This window comes from Rhinoraja longicauda, chromosome 34 (genome assembly GCF_053455715.1).
Source record: "Rhinoraja longicauda isolate Sanriku21f chromosome 34, sRhiLon1.1, whole genome shotgun sequence".
Taxonomy (NCBI): domain Eukaryota; kingdom Metazoa; phylum Chordata; class Chondrichthyes; order Rajiformes; family Arhynchobatidae; genus Rhinoraja; species Rhinoraja longicauda.
The window spans coordinates 14,549,332-14,573,113 of NC_135986.1; the positions used below are offsets into that span (position 1 = coordinate 14,549,332).

At 47.7% G+C, this 23,782-nt stretch overlaps 2 protein-coding genes, 3 non-coding genes and 1 pseudogene across 5 annotated transcripts; 2 read left to right on the plus strand and 4 right to left on the minus strand.

Moving 5' to 3' along the window:
* Positions 1 to 1,431: 1,431 nt before the first annotated feature.
* LOC144609458 (histone H4) lies at positions 1,432 to 1,743 on the minus strand. Its single transcript, XM_078427938.1, has one exon. The coding sequence runs from the start codon at positions 1,741 to 1,743 to the stop codon at positions 1,432 to 1,434; it is 312 nt and encodes a 103-aa protein (XP_078284064.1).
* A 4,538-nt stretch (positions 1,744 to 6,281) lies between these two features.
* trnag-ucc (transfer RNA glycine (anticodon UCC)) lies at positions 6,282 to 6,353 on the plus strand. Its single transcript has one exon. It is a non-coding gene; the product is annotated as a tRNA-Gly (tRNA).
* A 477-nt stretch (positions 6,354 to 6,830) lies between these two features.
* On the minus strand, positions 6,831 to 6,902 carry trnam-cau (transfer RNA methionine (anticodon CAU)). The gene has a single exon. It is a non-coding gene; the product is annotated as a tRNA-Met (tRNA).
* Positions 6,903 to 7,450: 548 nt separating this feature from the next.
* Positions 7,451 to 7,569, minus strand: LOC144609752 (U2 spliceosomal RNA; annotated as a pseudogene).
* Positions 7,570 to 8,284: 715 nt separating this feature from the next.
* trnas-cga (transfer RNA serine (anticodon CGA)) lies at positions 8,285 to 8,366 on the minus strand. Its single transcript has one exon. It is a non-coding gene; the product is annotated as a tRNA-Ser (tRNA).
* Positions 8,367 to 11,543: 3,177 nt separating this feature from the next.
* Positions 11,544 to 22,691, plus strand: LOC144609589 (histone H2A type 2-B-like). Its single transcript, XM_078428093.1, has 2 exons — positions 11,544 to 11,576; positions 22,389 to 22,691. The coding sequence occupies exons 1-2, from the start codon at positions 11,544 to 11,546 to the stop codon at positions 22,689 to 22,691; spliced, it is 336 nt and encodes a 111-aa protein (XP_078284219.1).
* Positions 22,692 to 23,782: the final 1,091 nt, after the last annotated feature.

Genomic DNA, 23,782 nt, shown 5'->3' on the forward strand with positions numbered 1-23,782 from the left:
TACTTGATGTAGGGGAAGGGGGGGGGGGTTGCAGAAGCCTGTAAGTGCAACTGGTAGGTGATTTAAACTTCCGTCATGTTGACTGGGACTGCCACAGATTCGAGGTTATGAAAGGGATGGAATTTGTTGAATGCGTCCATGAAAGATTTCTCAAACAATATGTGGAAGGGCCTGAAAGAGAGGAGGCGATACTGGGCCTCCTATTGGGAAATCAGGCAGAGCAAGTGACTGAAGTGTCAGTGGGGAGCAAGTGACCATAATACTATCCGTAAAAATAACAAGTATATAAATTATATTTCAGACATGCAGTGAACTGGAGTCTGTGTCAGGTGTTCGACCGTTTAAAAATACAGGGCCGCTCATGCAAGAAAGAGACGAGACGAATCCGAATCCAGGGATCAGAGACTCTGATGAGCGGCGTCGTCAGCGAGTTTAACAGTTACTGAGCTGGGAAACTACACGTAACCCCCGAGAATCCACAGCACGGGTCGAGCGGAGAGGTAATCCCACCCTGGGAACTGTGCAACGGGCCAACTGTGAGTTGTGAATGTGTAGATGTGAACATTGTGTCAGAGTGTGTTAAAGGGGCGGGCGGCTCAGATTGATGTCACTGTGTTTGTGGGTCCGAACACTTCGCCGGATTTCCCCGCCCCTCTGGTGAAAAATGTAAAGATATCAGTGGCACCGGATCGCCCAACTTCCCAGCTCAGTCCTGAAGTGGGAATTAACCGCAAAGTTTCGATAGTTCTGCCGAAACGCAGCGAGCATGTCAGCGATTGGGACAGAGAACGCGCTCAGTGCATCAGTGAAACGGGTTTAACTGGAAAGCGCTGCCTTGAATTCGTATCAGACTTACTCTACAATAAACATTCCGGTCTCAGAGATGTACCGAGGTCAGTCTGGGTCTCTGAGGTGTCCGATTTTAAATGGAATTGGAGGGTTTTTGAAGACAGAGAAACACAGAAAGGCCGACGCTTCCAGAGCATCAATCCGCAGAGGGAAAATTTAACCTACATACCGTCACCATCTGTGTGACGACTCCCAAATACTGGGAATAACTTAACCGGTCACATCATCTTTGAAGGGAATGAATAGCGGACATTTCGCCGACACGAATCTTTGTCTCCATGGAGCAACGCCTCTCTTCATGACCGAATGCCGCCCAGACTGTTCCGACACCGGACCGGTGTTAAACAGGCGGAGACACCACTCCGCAACAGTACAACCGATCACCAATGTCACAAAATGTTTATTTACGGGAACACATTGACTGCTGCAGGATTCAATATAATTAGTTGAAAATCTCACACGCCCCAGTTAACCTTTAACAAATTATAATTAACCAAATCTGGTGGTCACTACTCTCTCAGTGAGGCTGTGGGCGGCTCTTAGAAGAGCCTTTGTTTTGTGTTCGAATAAAGGGGTAGTTATTTAGCCGCCGAACCCGTAGAGAGTGCGGCCCTGGCGTTTCAGAGCGTACACCACATCCATGGCAGTGACCGTCTTGCGCTTGGCGTGCTCGGTGTAGGTGACCGCGTCCCTGATCACATTCTCCAGGAAAACCTTCAGCACCCCGCGGGTCTCCTCGTAGATCAGACCCGAGATCCGCTTGACCCCGCCACGCCGAGCCAGGCGGCGGATGGCTGGCTTGGTGATGCCCTGGATGTTATCGCGAAGTACTTTTCGGTGCCGCTTTGCTCCGCCTTTGCCCAGACCTTTGCCCCCTTTCCCTCGGCCAGACATGATGCTGCTTCACTCGAGTCGCTGCTCAGTGACAATCACGCTGTTGCTGTCTCCTTTTATACACAGCGCCCCGACCTGCCGGGGAAATGCAGAGGAGGAGAAAAGGCAGAATCATTGTGACGGACAGAAAGAGGGGCGCCTCTCATCTTCCAGCTCCGCCCTCCGTTTTCTTTAACCGCCAATTTCCAACAGTCAATAAACAATACAATTTAAATTTAGCGTTCCCGCCAATCCCCATGTCGAACTGGTCGAAATAAGGAACTGCAGATGCTGGTTCATACGAAAGATGGACACAAAGTGCTGGAGTAACCAGCATCTCAAGAGAAAAGGGATAGATGATGTTTTTGCTCGGGACCCTTCTTCAGCCTGAAATTGGAGAGACGTTGTGGGGAAATTGAGGAGGCAGTGGAGAGGGCGTGTAAAGTTGGAGGTGAGAAAAGACCGGGACAAATCAGGGCCGACAACAAACTACCTTTCCACTTGGAAATTGGAGGAACAGCAGCTGATGTTTAGCTTGTGGGGGGGGGGGGGGGGGGATGAACGGTGAATTATCTGTGTTTAAATGACTTCTACCAACACTCTCCTCCCCTCCCCCTTTGCCCCCATCACCCTCTAGTCGTTTAACCAGATCCACAGTTTTCCCATTGTATCCCTCTTGGGATCGCACCTTCCTTAGCAACAACTTTGCAACAAGGTCCAGAGCAGTTGGGAAGGTGGGACTAGGAAGGGCAGATGGCAAATATGAGATGTTGAATTTTGGCCTAATGAAACAATGGACATGACTTGCACGTAAATGGTAGGACCCTGAAGTGTGTTGCAGAACACAGAGATCTGGGTGTATGGCTCCCTGAAAATGGTCAGTCAGGTGGACAGCGCGGTGTAGGCTGTGTTTGGCATGCTTTCCTTCACTGCGAAGGATATAAGAGTACAAACGTTGCCCCATCATCATGCAGCTGAGCAAGTCGTTAGTTTTAGAGGGATTTGGGCCAAATGTAGGTAAAAGGGACCAGCCCAATATGCCAACTTAGTTGGTATGGACAAGGTTTCCATGCTGTACAGCTCTATGACTTTATGACTGGTATTTATACGATGATAGATGACTGGCACTCACTGTGTGACCTAAAAAGATTTAAGGTTATTATTATTGTCACGTGCACCAACAGGAAACAATAATACTCCCCTGCACTGTACTGTAGGGAGACTGTGTGACCATCACACAGCACAATAATATAAAGACAAGGGACCTCAAACTGCTCTGTGGGGCAACAGATTTCCAACACCAACCCCTCTGCTGTACAGATAGACAGGAACACCCCCTGCACTACACTGTGAAATCACAGCCCACTACAGACCACACAGCCTGTGGACAGAGAGCTTTGCACCAGCCACTCCCAACACTGTAAGGGCACAGACCCGCACAAACCACCTCAGGACTGCATGGAGACTGCCCAGTACAGCTCCAGCACTGACAGTAGGGAGATGGACAAAGGGAATCCAACCACAGTCCTGCAGGGACACAGATTGGTGCGATCTCAGACTGTAACACGGCGTTCCATACCATCATTCCCTCCAAACTGGTTACCAAGCTCAGGGAACTTGGTCTCTGCACATCCATATGCAACTGCATCAAATTCCTGGGCATGCACATTTCTGAACATCTGACCTGGCCCGAGCACATTGATGCAATCATAAAGAAAGTGCATCAATGTTTATACTTCTAAGATTCAGGAAATTCAGTATGTTAACAAACACATTATTGAACTTCTACAGGTGTACAGTAGAGAACATATTGACAAGTTGCACCATGGCCTGGTTCAGCAACTTGAAACGCCCAGGATCAAAGATGATTGCAAAAATGGATGAACACTGCCCAGTCCATAGACACAAAAAGCTGGAGTAACTCAGCGGGACAGGCAGCATCTCTGGAGAGAAGGAATGGGTGATGTTTCGGGTCGAGACCCTTCTTCAGACCGGTTAAGGACAATGGAAACAAGAGATATAGACGGTGATATAGAGAGGTAAAGAATAATGAATGAAAGATATGCAAAAAAGTAACAATGATAAAAGAAACAGGCCATTGTTAGCTGCTTGTAGGGTGAAAATGAAAAACGAATGCAATTTTGATGGGGGAGGGATAGAGCTAGAGAGAGAGGGAATGCCGGGGCTACCTGAAGAGAGAAACATAGAAAAATAGATGTAGGAGTAGGCCATTCACCCTTCGTGCCAGATCAATGTGATCATGGCTGATCATCTAAAGCCCATTCCGGCTTTCTCCCCATGTCCCTTGATTCCTTCAGCCCTGAGAGATAAATCTAACTCTCTCTTGAAAACATCCAGTGAGTTGGCCTCCACTGCCTTCTGTGGCAGGGAATTCCACAGATTCACAACTCTCTGGCTGAAAAAGTTTTTCCTCATCTCAGTCCTAAATGGCCGCCCCCTTATTCTTAAACTGTGACCCCTGGTTCTGGACTCCCCAACATCGGGAACATGTTTCTGCATCAAGCCTGTCGAATCCCTTAAGAATTTTATATGTTTCTACAAGATCCCCTCTCATCCTTCTCAATTCCAGTGAATACAAGACCAGTCAACCCATTCTTTCATCATATGTCAGTCCCGCCCTCTGGGAATTAATCTGGTGAACTTTCTCTGCGCTCCCTCAATAGCATTAATGTCCTTCCTCAAAGAAGACCAAAATTGTACACAATACTCCAGGGTTGGTCTCACCAGGGCCCTGTACAACCTGCTTGCTCCTAACTCAAATCCTCTCGCAATGAAGGCCAGCAGCTTTCTTCACTGCCCGTGTACCTGCATGCTTACTTTCAGTGTTTGATGTACAAGCACACCCGGGTCGTGTTGCACCTCCCCTTTTCCGAATCTGACACCATTCAGATAATAATCTGCCTTCCTGTACGCCACCAAAGTGGATAACCTCACATCCACTGCATCTACCCACTCACCCAACCTATCCAAGACACCCTGCAGCCTCATAACATCCTCCTGGCAGCTCACACTGCCGCCCAGCTTTGTGTCATCCGCAAACTTGGAGATGGTACATTTAATTCCCTCGTCTAAATCATTCATATATATTGTAAATAACTGGGATCCCAGCACCGAACGTTGCAGCACCCCACTGCCTGCCATTCTGAAAAGGACCCGTTAATTACTAATCTTTGCTTCCTGTCGGTCAACCAGTTCTCTATCCATGTCAATACACTAACCCCAATACGATGTGCTCTAAATTTGCACACTAATCTCTTGTGTGGAAACTTGTCAAAGGCGTTTTGAAAGTCCAGTTACACCACACCCACTGGCTCTCTGTTATCCATTCTACTTGTTACATCCTCAAAAAATTCCAGAAGATTAGTCAAGCATGATTTTCCCATCATAAATTCATGCTGACTTTGACTGATCCTGTTCCTGCTTTCCAAATGTGCAGATATAACATCTTTAATAATCAACTCAAGCATCTTCCCCACTACCGATGTAAGGCTAACTGATCTATAATTTTGTTTTCTCTCTCTCTCCTTTCTTAAAGAGTGGAGTTACATTGGCTACCCTCAGGAACTGATCGAGAGTAGAAAGAACATTGGAAAATAATCACCAATGCATCCACGATTTCTAGGGACACCTACTTGAGTACTCTGGGATGTATACCATCAGGCCCTGGGGATTTATCTGTCTCCAGTCCCAACAGTTTACCTAACACCATTTCCTGACTAATGTGGATTCTCTTCAATTCCTCCCTCCCACTAGATCCTCCGTCCCCTAGTATTTCTGGGAGATTGGTTCTGTCTTCACCAAGGAAGACACAAATAAAGTACTTATTTAACTGTTCTGCCATTTCCTTGTTTCCCATTATAAATTCGCCTGTCTCTCTCCAGAGATGCTGCCTGTCCCGCTGAGTTACTCCAGCTTTTTGTGTCTATGGATGAACAAATGAATGCATAAAAGTAACCATGATAAAGGAAACATGCCATTGTTAACTCTTTGCTGGGTGACAACGGGAATCTGGTGCGACTTGGGTGGTGGAGGGATGGAGAGAGAGGGAAGGCAAGGATTACTTTATGTTAGTTAATTAATATATATTCAACTGGGTTGTCAGCTGCCCAAGGCAAATATGAGATATTGTTCATTCAATTTGCGATTAGCCTCACTCTGAAAAGGTCAATGTGGCAATAGGAAGGGAAATTAAAGTGTTTGGCAACCCGGAGATCAGGTAGGTCCAGGCGGACTGAGCGAAGGTGTCCAGCGGAACGATCGCCCAGTCTACTTTTGGTCCCGCCGATGTATAAGATTCCACATGTTGAAAAAAGGATACAGTGGATGAGGTTGGAGGAAGTGCAAGTGAACCTTTGCCTAACCTGAAAGGACTGTCGGGGTTCCTGGACAGAGTCGAGGGAGGAGATATCAGTACAGCTGGAACTGCAGCAGTGTGAGAAATGATCCGTCAGGAAAGAGCGCGGGGAGTGATCATCAAGACACAAAGCCACATGGTGCTGGAGATCATTTGGCACCCGAATATCCTGCGGCACCTCACAACGATGGTGGTATAGTGGTGAGCATAGCTGCCTTCCAAGCAGTTGACCCGGGTTCGATTCCCGGCCATCGCAATTTGAGCAATTTTACTTCTCTAACATTGGAACTAATAGAAACGAACTTCATACAGAACACGATTTGTGCAGAGCCCGATGGGCCGAGAGGACTGTTACGACAAATTCACATGCAACTTCTTAAATCTACTAAGATCTTTCGCTCCCTTTGAATGCGATTCAATCGCCATTTGGTTCCTGCTCTCATTCTGTTGCAGATTCCCAGAGCAAACTCGGACACATCCCAACACGATAATGCGATTAATTCACACAGAGTAACGCTAATCTCCTCATCGCCAGCTGTCTTTCCATGTTTCGCCCGTGGAATCTCTCCCCTCGTTCCCCCTTCATTCCGACATAGACTTCTGCGCTGAGAGATGTAGCATAGACAGCGCAGAAACAGGCCTTTCGGTCCCAAATATCCATACCGACCATCAAGTATCCATCCGCACTGAACGCGTTGGCAAATGCGGAATGGAAAATAAAAGCCGAGTTAAATAGCAGAGGATAGTTTCGATCTATCGACCTCTGGGTTATGGGCCCAGCACGCTCCCGCTGCGCCACTCTGCTAAACGAGTGCGTTATGTTGTTCTATTGTGAACGTTGCGTCTTCGCTTGTTTTCTTTTGTCATTTACTCTCCCGACATCATATGGTCCCCCTTGCTAGCCTTGTCTTTTTTTCCTGACCTAGTTCCCTTCTAATGTATTGATCCGCAACTGAGACAATTCATTCCCTTTTTTTCTGTCGGAGCAACAGTGAAAATGAGCGTCACTCCGTTCCGTACTTGTAGTGATGGAATCATTTGGGCTTGTTGGACTAAGTAATGCGTTGGAGGTGCCGATGGGGGAAGGAGGAATGGATGGATTGGAGAAACCGAGCGCTTCGGAAACTACCTCCGGAAGCAAATGCGCTGATGATGTATTAACACCACTTCTTCCAAGGAGGCCCTTCCTGTATCCGACACCATTTCAGTGACCGCATCTTAAACTTGAGGCTTTATCCGTCGCTGAAATCCCAGTCAACCCCTGCAGTGTGTGACCGCTCCGATGACCCGTATTATCTGACAGCAGCCCGCATCCCGCTCGCATTTGCTGCTGTTTAGCATCTCACTCCGCGTTTTAGTTCACTGAGATCAGCAACCGTGTAATTTGCATCCATTCAGCCTAGTAGCGATGGGTATTAAACTGATAAGCACAGATACTACACTTGATCTTAGCCAAAAGGCCGAGAAGCGAACATTCTGAGGAATGTTTGAAGAAGGGTCTCGACCCGAAACGTCACCCATTCCTTCTCTCCCGAGATGCTGCCCGACCTGCTGAGTTACTCCAGCACTTTGTGAATAAATACCTTCGATTTGTACCAGCATCTGCAGTTATTTTCTTATACTAGTAGCGATGGGCTTTCGATAAGGCATTGGATACAGAATCTAATGGTAGTCCCCATTGAAGTCGCGGATTCCTTCCTCCTAGGGGGCAGAATCAGAGGGGAGCTCTTGGATTGGGGTGGGTTCAGTCAGAACTGCAGACGACCAGGGCTAAAAACAGTTCAGTGACAGGTGCAAGATGAATCTGCCCTCTAATTTTTGTCCACGAGGTTCAGCGGCCGGTAGCGCGTTTTATTTTCCCTCTCCGTCTTATTTAATCAGCGAATTTAGAATAAGATGACGGACACCAACCCAATGAGCAAAAGTCCGTTCCCCCACAAGGAATATTTTGAGCCTCAATCCGCTCTCGGAGGGAATCTGTGCCACGTATATCCGACAGCACAGTTATCTCAGCTCCCAATCGCCTGAACAGCGAAGGTAAGCGACTGCCGAATTCATAATCGCCAAAACCCAAACGGGTGACCGGATGAATCTGGAGAGGAATGGGTAAGGCCTCATGAGACCTGAAAGTGAAGTAAAACTGTGAGGAGTAGTCGGCCGTTCAGCACCAGGCGGTGAAGATGATGTCGCTGCGAGCAGGGTTCGAACCTGCGTGGGGAATCCCCATTGGATTTCGAGTCCAACGCCTTAACCACTCGGCCATCGCAGCTCTCTTGATCTCATTTGCTGCACCACGATTCAGAACAAAATAGCGCTGTGAGAAATCGTAATCGGGGTATATGCTGGTCTGGGTTTGAAATGTTGTCTCCTTTGTTGTTTGTACACAGATAAAACGGCAGACGATGGAACGCAGCGTTCCAATTACACTTGAATAAATGACTGATATTGCATTGTGTTTTAGCACGGTTAGCAAGGAAAACGTGTGGATACTGAGACGCCACTTCCTTCTGTACCAATATGAAGAGGTTTCGTACGGCCAAAACTTTGTCGTTTCCCAGTTATTCTCCGTCATTAATACGAACGGCAGCGCACAACGGATTTGTTTAATTTTCCTTATTTTCTGCAATTCCAACACTTTCCTATCTGAAGAAGTGTCTCGACCCGAAACGTCACCCATTCCTTCTATTCAGAGATGGTGCCTGTCCCGCTGAGTTACTCCAGCTATTTGTGTCTATCTTCGGTTTATACCAGCATCTGCAGTTCAATCTTACACACTTTTATATTCCATCCAAACCACCCTCTCCCCAGGTACCTTTCCCTGCAACCGCAGAAGATGCAACAGTCCCTCTGTCGATTCTGTCCAGGGACCCCAACAGCCCTTTCAGGTAAGGCAGAGGTTCACTTGCACCTCCTCCAACCTCATCTCCCTCTCTCTCTCTCTATTCCTCCCACACCAAGTCGCACTAGCTTCTCATTTTCACCCTACAAATAGCTGACAATGGCTCGTTTCCTTTAAAATCGTTACTTTTTTGCATATCTTTCATTCATTGCACTTTATCTCTCCACGTCACCTTCTATATCTTTCGTTTCCCTTACCCCTAACCTGCTGAAGAAGGGTCTCAACCCGAAACGTCCCCATTCCTTCTCTCCAGAGATGCTGCCTGTCCTGCTGAGTTGCTCCAGCTATTTGTGTCCATCTTCACTGAGCAATTTGCGTGATGACGTCACAGTGTCCGCGACCGTCACTGACGTCGTTCCCTCGGCAACCGGCCGGTCGGGGCGCGGGGCGGCGGCGAGGCCCACGGTGGGGGAGGGGCCTGGGCCCGGGGGTGGAGCCTGAGGTAAAGGACTGGACTGAAGTGGGGTCGGTCTGTACTTGCTGGAGTTGAGAAGAATGAGAGGTGATCTCACGGATGCTCTTGTGGTTTGCAGACTGGTTTGGAGAGATGGAGAAGGCGGCGATTGTATCAGACGAGTTGGTCCTTGCTCTCTGCCATTCCCGTGTGGATCTGGGGCCTGACTGGTGGAGTCTTGTGGGCCTGACTGCTCCTCCACTGTGGACATCGGGGTCTTCTCTTCCTGCCAGCCGGGCAGTGAACAGTGAGTGTGTTAGTGTCTTACTCCATCGGCTCCCTCCCTCACTTTTAAGATTCTCACCCTTGTGCAGCCACCCCTCCTTGACCCTCACCCCCCACTCTGCCTGTCATCTCCTCCATTTCTGGTGACCCCCTGAAATCTCTGCTCGTTGATGTTGATGTTGCTGTTGTTCACAATGTTGGTGGTGCTGCATAAGTACTGTGTTCACATTTAGTCACCAAACTAATGGAAAGATGCCAGGAAGATGGAAAGAGTGCAGTGGAGATTTACAAAGTGAACAGCCAAGTGGGATTAGGGCAGATAGGCATGATAGTCGGCATGGACATAGTGGGCTGAAGGGCCAGTTTTGTGCTGTACAACTGCATGGCTGATGAAAAATAATGCAAACACAAGAAGCAGCAGATGCTGGGATTCTGAGCAAATCACAAAGGGCTGGGGATTGTCAGTGGGTCAGGCAGCATCTGTGGAGAGAATGAACAATCAATAGTCAATAGTCGTTTATTTGTCACATACACATAAATGTGTAGTGAAATGAAACATTACCCGCAGTTAAACAATAAGACCAATAAGAATAATCAATAAAAATGCAATAACACATACAATCACAACTAACACCAAACAAAAAGAAACATCCATCACAGTGAGTCTCCTCCAGTCCCTCCTCACTGTGATGGAAGGCCACAATGTCTTTTTCTCTTCCCTGCCGTCTTCTCCCGCGGTCAGGCTGTTGGAGTTGCCACGTCGGGGCGGTCGGGGCTCCCGATATTGAAGCCCCCGCTGGACGGTGAAAGGTCCACGGCCTATTTCAGGCCGCGCCGGACGGTGAAAGGTCCGTGGCGGGCCGACCCAAGCCCCGCGATTCGGGGCGGGGGAACACGCTGCCGCTGCCGGAGCTCCCGATGTCGGCCCCCATCCAGGGGCCTGCGGGCTTCCGACGTCCACGCGGCCCGCGCCGGAGCCTCCGGAGACGAGTCGCTGCCGCTCCCGCAGCATTCGCAGGCAGCCAGCGCCGCAGGTGGTGAGTCCGGGCTGCGGGCTCTGCGAACCAGAGCCCCAGGTGGTCCCAGGTGCATGGCCGGTGGTAGGCCGCAACGGGAACGGAGACACGACACAGAAACAAAGGTCGCGTCTCCGTTCGGGAGAGAGAATTTTACAATTCCCGTTCCCCCCCCCCCCCCCCCAAACATAACATACAAACACTACACCATATTAAAACTACAATTCATACAAAAACAACAAAAAACACAAAAGACAGACGGACTGCAGGCAAGCCGCAGCTGCGACGGCAGCGCTGGCTCTCTCCTCTTCCTGCCTCTCCCTGTGGCAAGGTTTTGGGTCTGAAGAAAGGTCCCGACCCAAAAAGTAATCTGTCCATTACCTCTGTAGATGCTGCCTGACCTGCTGACCTCTTTCAGCACTTTGCATTTTGTTTGATGTGGAATAATATGTACTTCACATTGATCCTCTCAGAGAGATCGGGCACTGTGGATGTTCAGACGGCCGGGGGGGGGGGGGGGGGGTCCTGGTGCAGCAAGTGAACAGGAAGGCGTTGGCCTTTATTGCAGCAACATCTCACTGCAGATTTATAGGGAATTGTGAATGGATTTCGTGGAAATCGAAGGAGACAGGGACAGCCATGGTCTTGAGGAATAGTGGGGCAGTCTCAAGATGCTGAGTGGCATCCTCCTATCCCAATGTACTCCTGAGAGAAACTAACTCCAACAATGGGAAAGTTCGACAAACAGCAGGCACAGGAAGAGAATTAGGAATAAATACAGAATATTCATCAGGTCAGGCAGCATCTCTGGAGACAGAAGCATTCAGATCCAGGATAAAGAGTGCTCTCGAGATGTTGCCTGAGCTGCTGAGGATTCCCAGCAAGGTCTGTCTTTATCTCAGAGTTCCAGCATCTGCAGGTTGTTTTCTTCCCAAGTATACATTGGAGCCCGAGTGTAAGGCCTGAACTGAAGTGTGGTTGGTCTGTACTTGCTGGACTTTAGAAAAGGTGATCTCACGCCCTCTCTTGTGGTCTGCAGACGGATATGGAGAGATAGAGAAGCTGGAGTTTGTAACAAATGATCTGGTCCTTGCTCTCTGCCATTACCATGTGGATCTGGGACCTGACTGGTGGAGTCTTGTGGGCCTGACTGCTCCTCCACTGTGGATATCAGGGTTTTGTCTTCCTGCCTGCCACACAATGAACAGTGAACATCTGTGCCCTTACAGTACATGGCCGGCTGTGGTAAAGGTCTGTGCCCTTATGTACAAGACATTGGTGAGGCTGCATTTGAGGTATTTTGTTCAGCTTTGGTAAAAATCCTGCAGGAATGATGTCATAAATCTGGAAAGATTGCAGAGAAGGTTTAAGAGGACGTTGCCTGGACTCTAGGGCCTGAGCCATAGGGTGAGGGTGGGCAGGTTACGACTTTATTCCTTGAAGTAGAGGAGGCTGAGGGTGATATTATGCAGGTGTATGAAGGGAATAGATAGGGTGACCGCATCATATATGTACCTGGAGTAGGGGAAAGAAGAACCAAAGGTTTCAGTATGGGGATGGACTTTGCAAGGGTCTGCTCCCTTGCAATACAGTGTCGACTGCTGTAAAGGTCAGTGCGCTTACATTCCAGTGCTGATGATGTTTCTAGATCAGCGTTCCAGTGCAGTGATTGTCCAGGTCTGGCCAGTAGTGTTGTTTAGTCTAGTTCAGGAATACAGCATGGAAACAGGACGACTGCCCACCAAGTCCACGCCGGCCATCGATGACCCATCGATGACCCATTTACACTGGCTCTATGTTATTCCAGTTTCTCACCTCTCCCTGCACACTTAGGGGGACTTTACAGAGGACGCGTATTACCAATCCGCAAATCTCTGGTATTTGAGAGGAAACCGGAGCACCTGGAAAAAACATGTGGTCACACAGAGAATGTGCAAACTCCGTACCCAAGATCAGGCCCGAACTCGGGTCTCTGCCACTACACGGACTTTAAAAGGTTCACAGGAGAGGATTTTAGGCCATTACTGGGCACGGGATCATTCAGAGACCATTTGACCCAGTGTGTCTGTGCCTACTACATACAGATATCCTGTCGGTCCCGTCTCCTGCTTTCTCCCACAGCTCCACAGGTTATTTCCCCATGAACGGCTTGTCCAATTCCCTGTGGGGAAAGACATGATTGGTTGTTCCCACCACTGCCGCAGGCAGTGAGTTCCCGGTGAGAACCTCACTCAAAAGAACACAAGGAGTGTCACAGTCAAGCAGCGGTAGAGTTGCTGCCTTACACCGCCAGTGACCCGGGTTCAATCCTGACTCTGGATGCTGTCTGTCCAGAGTTTGTACGTTCTCCTTATGACCGCGTGTGTTTTCTCCGGGTGCTCAGGTGTCCTCCCACATTCCATAGACATGCAGGTTTGTAGGTTAAATGGCTTCTGTAAATTGTCCCTCGTGTGCAGTGTATGGGTGATCTTTCCAGCTTAAGGACATCCTTCCGATAGTAGCTTGACCAAAACTGAAGACAATAGTTCAAATGCGGCCTCACCATCATGTTGTACAACTGCTCACATAGCATCCAAACCTCTAGACTCAATATACTCACTGATGAAGGTCAATGAACCAAAAAGCCTTCGTGATCAAAGTTGCGTATCGCTTTCAGGAAACTATAAATCTTTGCTCCTAGTCCCTCTGCTGTACCCATCTGCATTAAGCTTCATTAGCCATTCTTCCGCCCACTTGCCCAGCCAATTAAGATCCTGCTGTACATTTTGATAGCCAACTTCACCATATATGATACTGCCTTCATTAGTATCATCTACAAATATTAATCACGCCTTGTACATTCTCATCCAAATTGTTGATATAAACCATAAACAGCAATGGGCCCAGCACTGATCTCTGAGGCACACCACTAGTCACAGGCCTCCAGTCTGAAAAGCAACCTACAACCATCACCCTCTGCTTCCTTCCATGAAGTCATTTCTCTATCAAGTTATCTTACTCTCCCTGGATCCCATGCGAGCTAACTTTTCAAAGCAACCTACCATGTGGAACCTTATCAATGACCTCCAACCCCTAACCCTAATGACCCCACTAACGAGCACCAGACCTTAATCACTAACACTATCACTGATCTCACCCATTCCAGCGCTCTGCCCTCTAATGCCTCCAACCTTATCGTTCCCCAGCCCCGCACGGCCCGATTTTACCTTCTCCCGAAAATCCACAAACAGAACTGTCCTGGCAGACCCATTGTTTCTGCCTGTTCATGTCCCAACAAATTCTTCTTCTTTCGTATGTCAACTACAATAGTCAAAAGTGGCAATTGGAGCTTCAGAGTACCGTAGTTGATGCTTTGCTGCAAATTTTGCCAGTTCTGTAGAACTACCCAGGGTGTCCCACCGAATTAATTTCCACCTACCTCGACTCCATCCTATCCCCCCTGGTCAAATCCCTCCCTACCTATGTCCAAGACATTACACAAGCTCTCCGTCTCCTCAATAACTTCCGGTTTCCAGGCCCCCACTCCCGCATCTTTACCATGGATGTCCAGTCACTCTACAGCTCCATCCCCCACAAGGATGATCTTGAAGCCCTCCGTTTCTTCCTCGACCGCAGAACCAACCAATCTCCATCTACCAATACTCTCCTCCGCCTAGCAGAGCTGGTTCATAACCTCAACAACTTCTCCTTTGACTCCTCCCACTTCCTCCAAATCCGTGGCGTAGCTATGGGCACTTGCAAGGGCCTAGCTATGCCTGCTTCTTTGTAGGGTACCTCGAACAATCCCTGTTCCAGGCATACTCTGGCCCCATCCTCGAACTCTACCTCTGCTACATTGACGACTGCATTGGTGCTACCTCTTGTACCCATGCTGAACTCACTGACTTCATAAATTTCACCAGTAATTTCCATCCTGCTCTTAAATACACTTGGACCATTTCCGACATCTCCCTACCGTTTCTGGATCTCACCATCTCCATCACAGGAGACAGACTAATGACCGACATTTACTACAAACCTACTGACTCCCATAGCTCTCTTGACTACACTTCATCCCACCCTGTTCCCTGTAAAAACTCTATCCCCTACTCCCAATTCCTCCGTCTAAGCCGCATCTGTGCCCAGGATGAGGTGTTTCATACTGGGGCATCAGAGATGTCCTCATTCTTTAGGAAATGGGGGTTCCCCTCTTGCATTATAGATGTGGCTCTCACTAGGGTCTCCTCTATATATCCCGCAGCTCCGCTCTTGTTCCCCCTCTCCCCATTCATAACAAGGATAGAGTCCCCTTTGTCCTCACCTTCCACCCCATCAGCCATCTTCTACCACATCAGCCATCAAATTATCCTCCAACATTTCCGTCACCTCCAATGGGATCCCACTACTGACCACATCTTCCCATCTCCACTCCTTTCTTCTTTCCGCAGAGACTGTTCCCTCCATAACTCCCTGGTCCACTCGTCCCTTCCCACCCAGACCACACCCTCCCCAGCTACTTTCCCCTGCAACCGCAGAGGTGCAACACCTGTCCCTTTACCTCCCCCCTCGACTCCATCCAACGACTCAAGCAGTTTTTCCACATGAGACAGACATTCACCTGCACCTCCTCCAACCTCATGTATTGAATCCGCTGTTCCAGATGTCAACTTCTCTACATTGACGAGACCAAACGCAGGCTCAGCGATCGTTTTGCTCAACACTTTTGCTCAGTTCGCCTTAACCAACCTGATCTCCCGGTGGCTCAGCACTTCAACTCCCCCTCCCACTCCCAGTCTGACATTTCCGTCATGGGCCTCCTCCATTGTCATAGTGAGGCCCACCGCAAATTGTAGGAACAGCATCCCATATTTCGTTTGGGCAGCTTGTACCTCAGCGGTATGAACATTGATTTCTCTAACTTCTGATAGCCCCTCTCTTTCCCCTCTCCCCTTCCCAGTTCTCCCACTGTCTTCCTGTCTCCAAGTACATCCTTTCTTTGTCCCGCCCCCTCCCCTGACATCAGTGTGAAGAAGGGTCTCGACCCAAAACATCACCCATTCATTCGCTCCTGAGATGCTGCCTGACCCGCTGAGTTACTCCAGCACTTTGTGATACCTTCGATTGTATCAGGAATTGCAGTTATTTTCCGACATCAATATCAGCAATGACTTTTACAATTTCTTCTCGTCCTTCCCTCGGTTTCCTCGGGTGTATCTGATTTGGCCTGGGTGATTTATCTACCTTCGTATACGTTAGGACGTCCAGCAGCTCCTCGACTGTAACAGGCAGTGTCATCAAGACATCTCCGTTAACTGTCCCACGTTCCCCAGTCTTTGTGTTATTCTCCACATTAAAACAGACAAGAAACCTTGCCCATATCCCGTGCCTATATGCAGAGATGACTGCTTGGGTTTCTGAGGGCCCCTATTATCTTTAGTTATACTCTTTCTCTCAATGTACTTCCATAAATGTATGGATTTTCCTTAATATTATCTGCCTGACCCATGTCCTGCCCCCTTTTTGCCATCCTGATTTCCTTTAAGCATGCTCCCCAGTCACCTAAACTCCTCCAGGGAGACACTTGATCACACCTACCTACGCCTGGCCTATGCCGCCTTTTTCTGGACCAGAGCCTCAATTTCGCTCAGCATCCCGCTTCCTTACATGCCTTTCCCTTCATTTGAACAATGTGATCATGACTGATCTGTCCCAGGTGTCAAGTTCTCTTCTGTGCCAGTTCCTCATTCCCCTCAATTTCCTGAGGTTTCAAAACTGTATCCCCCTCCTCTGTAATTCCCTCCAGTGATGCAGCCTCCCAAATCATTCAGCACAGATAATTCCTTTGATTACCTCTGAAGAGTTGCAGTGACCCTCAGTTCATGTAACCCTGTCCCATCATTCCAGATTCTCCCACTGGTAGACACATCTCAATATCTACCCTGTCATGACCCCTAAGGATCTCATCCTTCAGTGGGATCACCCCACATTTTTCTGGACTGAGACGATAACCTTAATTCCCGCACCCCTTGTTGTCTTGTGCACCAGCCTTTCATGGGCAAATAGCTTGTCAAATAGCTTGTAAAAATCTAAATACTCCACATCAATAGCTTTGCCTCGATTGTCTATGCTTTTGACATCTGACTCGTTTGTTTGTCAAACATGATTTACTGTTAATAAAATCACATTGACTGTGTTTGAATGTAGTCAGTTAGAGGGCACAGAAACAGGCATTCCAGCCCAACTCATTCAGGTTGTCCAAGAAGCCCCATCTGAGCTCGTCCCTTTAACCCACGTTTGGCCCATATCCCTCTCAATCTTTCCTATTGATGTACCTGTTCAAATATCTTTTAAATGTTATTATTGTACCTGCTTCAACTACTTCCTCCAGCAGCTCGTTTCATATACCCACCACCCTCTGAGTGAAAACCTGGCCCTCTGGTTCCCCTTCCCTCTCACATTTAAACCTATGTTTTCTAGTTCTTTATTCCCCTACCATGGGTACGTTTCTGTGCATTCACCCTATTTATTTCCATCATGATTTTACACATCTCTATAAGATCAAAAGTGCCAAAAGCCTTCTTCACTACCCTATCTACTTGTGAGGCTACTTTCCAGGAACTATTTACCTTTACTGCTCGATCAACACTGTACAACACTGTACAACACTGCCCAGAACCCTACCATTCAGTGTGACCGTCCTTTTCCTGGATTGACTTCCCAATATGAAACACCTCACACTAATGTGAATAAAAGGCCATGGATATCTCTTAGCCATCTTGCCCAGCTGATCAAGATCCCACTGTAATTCTTGATAACAATCGTCATTGCCTTAATACCAATTATTTCAGTATCTTAACCTATCTTTAGCATTTGGCTCGTGTCGTAATCAAACAGTTCAGTTGGTCCTTCAACTAACTGTGTTAATGTCAACTATTGTATTTAACTATCCAAGTCTATTATCCCCACTTTTGGTCTGTAGCCTTCTTTAACCTCGTGTTTAACGCCAGTCCAGGTGCTTCAGAAATGTTGTTAGTGTCCCTGTCTCCAGCTGCACCTCAGGCAGCATGTTCCAGATTCCAACCACTCTGTGTGAAGAAATTCCCCCTCAGATCACCCTCCCTCTCACCTTATGCCTCTGCCCTCTTGCTTTAGACACCCCCACCAAGAGAAAATGATTGTTTATCCTATCTTTAACTCTTGTAATTTTGTACATCAGGTCACCCCTCAGCCCCCTCCTCTTCAGGGAAAACTATGGCAGCCTGTCCAATTTCTCCTGATTTGCTCCAATCCAGCAACATCCCAGTTGGGGCCTGACCGATGTTTGAAAAGTTTCAACATGACATCCCTGCTCTTAGTCTATGCCATGGCTGACGAAGACAAGTATCCCATACGTATTCTTCACCACCCTATCTACCTGTGCTGTTACTTGGTATGTAGCCAAGGTCCCTCTCTTCATCGACACACCCATGAGGCCCACCATTTACTTGGTATGTTCTGCTCTATTAGTCCTTCAAGGACATAACTCCACATCACAATGCGACTCCTCCACCCTCTGGGATGTCCCTCAAGTGCTGTTCCTGCTCGTTGTAAAGTGGTGACCAGAACTGTCCACAGTCCTCTCACTGTGGCCTCACTTGTTTCTCCAGTTCTAGCAGGGCCTCCCTGCACTTGTGTTCTACAGTGCATTCAGAAAGTATTCAGACCCCTTCACTTGTTCCACATTTTGTTATGTTACAGCCTTATTTTAAAGTGGATTAAATTCATTTTTTAAAATCATCAATACCCCAGAATGAAGAAGTGAAAATAGGTGTTTAGAAAATTTTGCAGGGTAATTAAAACGAGATCACTGAAATATCACATTTACATAAGTATTCAGACCCTTTGCTACGACACTCAAAATTGAGCTTAGTTTCATCCTGTTTCCATTGATGATCCTTGAGATGTTTCCACAACTTGGTTGGAGTTCACCAGTGGTAAATTAAATTGATTGGACATGATTTGGAAAGGGGTACATACCTGTCTATATAAGGTCCCATAGTTGACAGTGCATGTCAGAGCAAATACTAAGCCATGAAGACAAAGGAATTGTCCATAGACCTCCGAGTCAGGATTGTGTCGAGACACAGATCTTGGGAAGGGTATAAAACAATTTCTGCAACATTGCAGGTCCCGAAGAACACAGTGGCCTCCGTCATTCTTAAATGGAAGATCTTTGGAACCACCAGGATTCTTCATAGAGCTGGCCGCCCGGCCAAACTGAGCAATCGGGAGAGAAGGGGCTTGGTCAGGGAGGTGACCAAGAACCCGATGGTCACTCTGACAGAATTCCAGAGTTCCTCTGTGGAGATGGGAGAACCTTCCAGAAGGACAACTATATCTGCAGCGCTCCACCAATCAGGCCTTTATGGTAGAGTAGCCAGACGGAAGCCACTCCTCAGTAAAAGGCACAAGACAACCCGCTTGGAGTTGGCCCAAAGGCACCTAAAGGACTCTCAGACCATGAGAAACAAGATTTTCTGATCTTACTAAACCAAGATTGAACTCTTTGGCCTGAATGCCAAGCGTCATGTCTGGAGGAAACCAGGCACCATACCTACGGTGAAGTATGGTGGTGCCAGCATCATGCTGTGGGGATGTTTTTCAGCGGCAGGAAATGGGAGACAAGTCAGGATCGAGGGAAAGATAAACGGAGCAAAGTACAGAAAGTTCCTTGATGAAAACCTGCTCCAGAGCATTTTGGACCTCAGACTGGGGCAGAGGTTCACCTTCCAACAGGACAATGACCCTAATTACACAGCCAAGACAACGCAGGAGTGGCTTCATGACAAGTCTGTGAATATCCTTGAGTGGCCCAGCCAGAGCCCGAACTTGCACCCGATCGAACATCTCTGGAAGGACCTGAATATAGCTGTGCATCGACGCTCCGCATCCAAACTGAAAGAGCTTGAGAGGATCTACAGAGAAGAATGGGAGAAATTACCCAAATACAAGTGTGCCAAGCTTGTACCCAAGAAGACTTGAGGCTGTAATCGCTGCCAAAGGTGCCTCAACAAAGTACTGAGCAAAGGGTCTGAACACTTATGTAAATGTGGTATTTCAGTTATTTCTTTTAAATTACTTTGCAAAAATTTCTAAACACGTGCTTTTGCTTTTTTATTATGGGGTGTGTAGATTGATGATAAAAAAAAAAGAATTGAATCAATTTTAAAATAAGGCTGAAATATGGAAAAAATGAAGGGGTCTGAATACTTTCTGAATGCACTGTATCTCTACCACCAGTAAAGGCAAGTGTTCTGTGTGCCTTCTAACCCAGCTTCCCACCCGTCCCTGACCTTCAAGGATCTCTGCACATGTTCTCCAGGGTCCCTCCACCCGCTCCACACTGTGTAGCACCCTGCCATTTACTGTGTGTTGCCTGTCATTGTTTGGCCTCCCCACCTGCATCACCTCATTCCCAGATTAAATTCCATTTGGCTCCTGTCTGCCCACCTCCCCAGTCCACTGATACCTTCCTGCAGTCTTCGGCTTCCCTGATCACTGTTGACCTCACCATCAATTATTGCAAAATCTGCAAACTCCTTCAGGTCACCACACTGCGAGCTGAATTGCCCCCTTCTCATCAATGGACAATAGGTGCAGGAGTAGGCCATTCGGCCCTTCAAGCCAGCACCACCATTCAATGTGATCATGGCTGATCATTCTCAATCAGAAGGCATTCCTGCCTTCTCCCCATACCCCCTGACTCCGCTATCCTTAAGAGCTCTATGTAGTTCTCTCTTGAATGCATACAGAGACTTGGCCTCCACTGCCTTCTGAGGCAGTGAATTCCACAGATTTACTGAAAACGTTTTTCCTCATCTCCGTTCTAAATGGCCTACCCCTTATTCTTAAACTGTGGCCCCTGGTTCTGGACTCCCCCAACATTGGGAACATGTTTCCTGCCTCTAACGTGTCCAACCCCTTAATAATCTTACATGTTTCGATAAGATCCCCTCTCATCCTTCTAAATTCCAGTGTATACAAGCCTAGCCACTCCAGTCTTTCAACATACGACAGTCCCGCCATTCCGGGAATTAACCTAGTAAACCTACGCTGCACGCCCTCAATAGCAAGAATATCCTTCCTCAATTTTGGAGACCAAAACTGCACACAGTACTCCAGGTGCGGTCTCACTAGGGCCCTACACAACTGCAGAAGGACCTCTTTGGTCATATACTCAACTCCTCTTGTTATGAAGGCCAACATCCCATTGGCTTTCTTCACTGCCTGCTGTACCTGCATGTTTCCTTTCAGTGGCTGATGCACTAGGACACCAAGATCTCGTCGTGCTAACTTGACACCATTCAGAAAATAATCTGGCTTCTTATTCTTACCATCAAAGTGGATAACCTCACACTTATCCACATTCACACAAGTCACCCTGCAACCTCATAGCATCTTCCTCACAGCTCACACTACCACCCAGCTTTGTATCATCTGCAAATTTGCTCATCACCAGCAAGGGCCCTGACACTGGGCTCAGGGAGTCCAACTGCAAGTAGTCCTCAGGCACCACTGCCATTAATATCCTGAAGAGACAGATTCGGCATGTTTCCAGTGACTGTTATAGACTTCTACAGATGCACCAGAGAATGTATAATGTCAGATTGCATCACAGTTTGTTTTGGGACCACTTTACACAAGACTGCGTGAAATTGCAGTTGTGGATACATTACATACACCAGACCTCCCACCATTAACTCCATCTACAGTTCACTCTGCCTCGAAAATGGGGAAAATAATCAAGGACATCCCACCCAAATCATTCCTCCTTTGCCATGCTCGAGTCCAACAGAAGCTTGAAAGCTGCTGCACCAGACTTGGAAACAGAATCCTCCCCTTCATTATCAGTTTTCTGAACGGTTATTCTATAAGCTAGGGCACTGTCTGATTCTCCTCTACCCCATTGAGGACAATGTCAAAGGAACCAATGTGCTAAAATGCTAACAGGTTTATTCTGCACTCTGTGTCTTCCCCTTTGCTCTATCTATTGTACTTGAGTTTGAACTGATTGCCTCATTGTATGTTATTTCTGATCCTTTTGGATAGCAAGCAAAACAAAGCTTCTCACTGTCCTTTGGTAAATGTGACAATAATAAACCTAAACCAAAAGCATCTCTCACTGTGGAATTAATCCACATTCGGTGTGTACTGTAAGTGGGTCAGGATCGAGTGACTGGGAATGTGGGGAATCCGTGTTCATCACAGATTTGCAATGGAGATTTTTAGACTATTGCTTGAATAGTTTTCACTTTATTGGGTTTTTCAAATTTCAGGCCCTTTTGGGGAACAAGGGTTATTTTCTGCACATCCCTTGTTGCTGTCTGATCATTGGAGATTGATGCAGCTGTCTGATTGGGCTATTTCACACAAAGTGTGGTGAGTGTATGGATCGAGCTGCTGGAGGAGGTAGTTGAGCCAGATACTATTGCATTGTTTAAGAAATATTTAGACAGGTACATGAATAGGACTGGTTTAGAGGAATATGGGCCAAACGCAGGCAGGTGGGACTGTTTCCACACTGTATAACTCTGACTATATTGTATGTGACCATTGACATTGAATGCTGTACCATCAATTGTAAGAGGCCGACTTTGTTCCTCGAGATGCCACAAGAGCGAATGCAAGAAGATGTCCTCATTCTCTGTGCGCCGATGTTTGTGGAAATGACTGGATGAGGGAAAACTGGCGGCCATGCTGAAATCACGCTCATCCCGGGCAGTGGGCCGTGTTCACAGGCTCCTGAGAAAGGGCAACTATGATGAGCGTGTTGGTGCCGGAGCCCCGGTCTATCTGGCTGCTGTGCTCGAGTATCTGACGGCTGAAATCCTCGAGCTGGCCGGCAACGCGGCCCGGGACAACAAGAAGACCCGCATCATCCCCAGACACCTGCAGCTGGCCGTCCGCAACGACGAGGAGCTCAACAAGCTGCTGGGAGGGGTGACCATCGCTCAGGGCGGGGTGCTGCCCAAGAGCAAGTAAATCAGTGAACCATCAATCTAATGACCCAAAGGCTCTTTTCAGAGCCACCCACATTGTCTGTGGAAGGGCTGAGCACTGGCTTTGGAAGGTGCAGGGATTTCCATTCAGTGCAACCAGCTTGTGTATCTGCTGGAGATGAGTCGCCATTCACCCATCTTGCTCTAAATCCTGCAGAATAACCTTTGCTGCCTTGATTTCAACCACCATTTATTCGCACACCAAGAGGCCTTCCCAATCCCGATTCCCCACGTCATCAGACATTTTGCTAAAAATAAGGAGATTCTCTCTCCCTCGCCTTTGTACTTCCTGGATGAATGGTGCTGAAGCATCTAATCTCATTGGTGAGAGGAACAGTCCAATCAGAGAGCGATGTCATTCTCCAATGAACAAGTGGCAATAAGAGCAACACCAAAACATAGTCGTCAGTCCCCAAAATGAGCTGAAGTTTGAAAAGCTCGCCCATGTAGAACATGGCACAGCACAGCACAGGAACAGGCCCTTCGCTCTACAATGTCTGTGACAAACATGACTCCAAGACCAATTTTTATCTACCTGCACATAATCTATATCACTCCATCCCCTGCACTTCCACGTGCCTGTCCAGAAGTCTCTCAATTGCCACTGTCCCATCTGCCTACTCCACCACCCCCAACAGTGCATTCCCAGTACTCACTACACTCTGTGTAAATAATTTTAAAATAACGCCCTGCATACCATCATTAAACTCATCTCACCTCACCTAAAAGCTATGGACTCTAGTGTTTCCCATTTTTTTCCTGGGAATAAAAGGGTCTTACTGTCTACTTCATCTTTACCTCTCACAATTTTATACACTATTATAATGTCTTCCTTCATACTCTGACGTTCTGGAGAAAACAATCCATGTTTGTCCAACTGCTCCCTGTAGCTAATACCCTGTAATCCAGGCATTATTGCGATAAACCTCCTCTGCACCCTTTCCAAACCTACCAAACTCTTCCTGTAATGGGGCAACCAGAACTGCACGCAATACTCCAAATGTGGCCAAGGCAAAGTCCTACAAAGCTGCACCATGACCTCCTGACTCCTAAGGCCATGAAAAAATGAAGCCA

Coding starts and splice junctions, on each gene's coding strand:
- LOC144609589 (XM_078428093.1), top strand. CDS start 11,544: ATGTTGCCTGAGCTGCTGAGGATTCCCAGCAAG. Junction 11,577..22,388: donor TGCTGAGGATTCCCAGCAAG/GTCTGTCTTTAT, acceptor TGACTGGATGAG/GGAAAACTGGCGGCCATGCT.
- LOC144609458 (XM_078427938.1), bottom strand. CDS start 1,743: ATGTCTGGCCGAGGGAAAGGGGGCAAAGGTCTGGGCAAAGGCGGAGCA.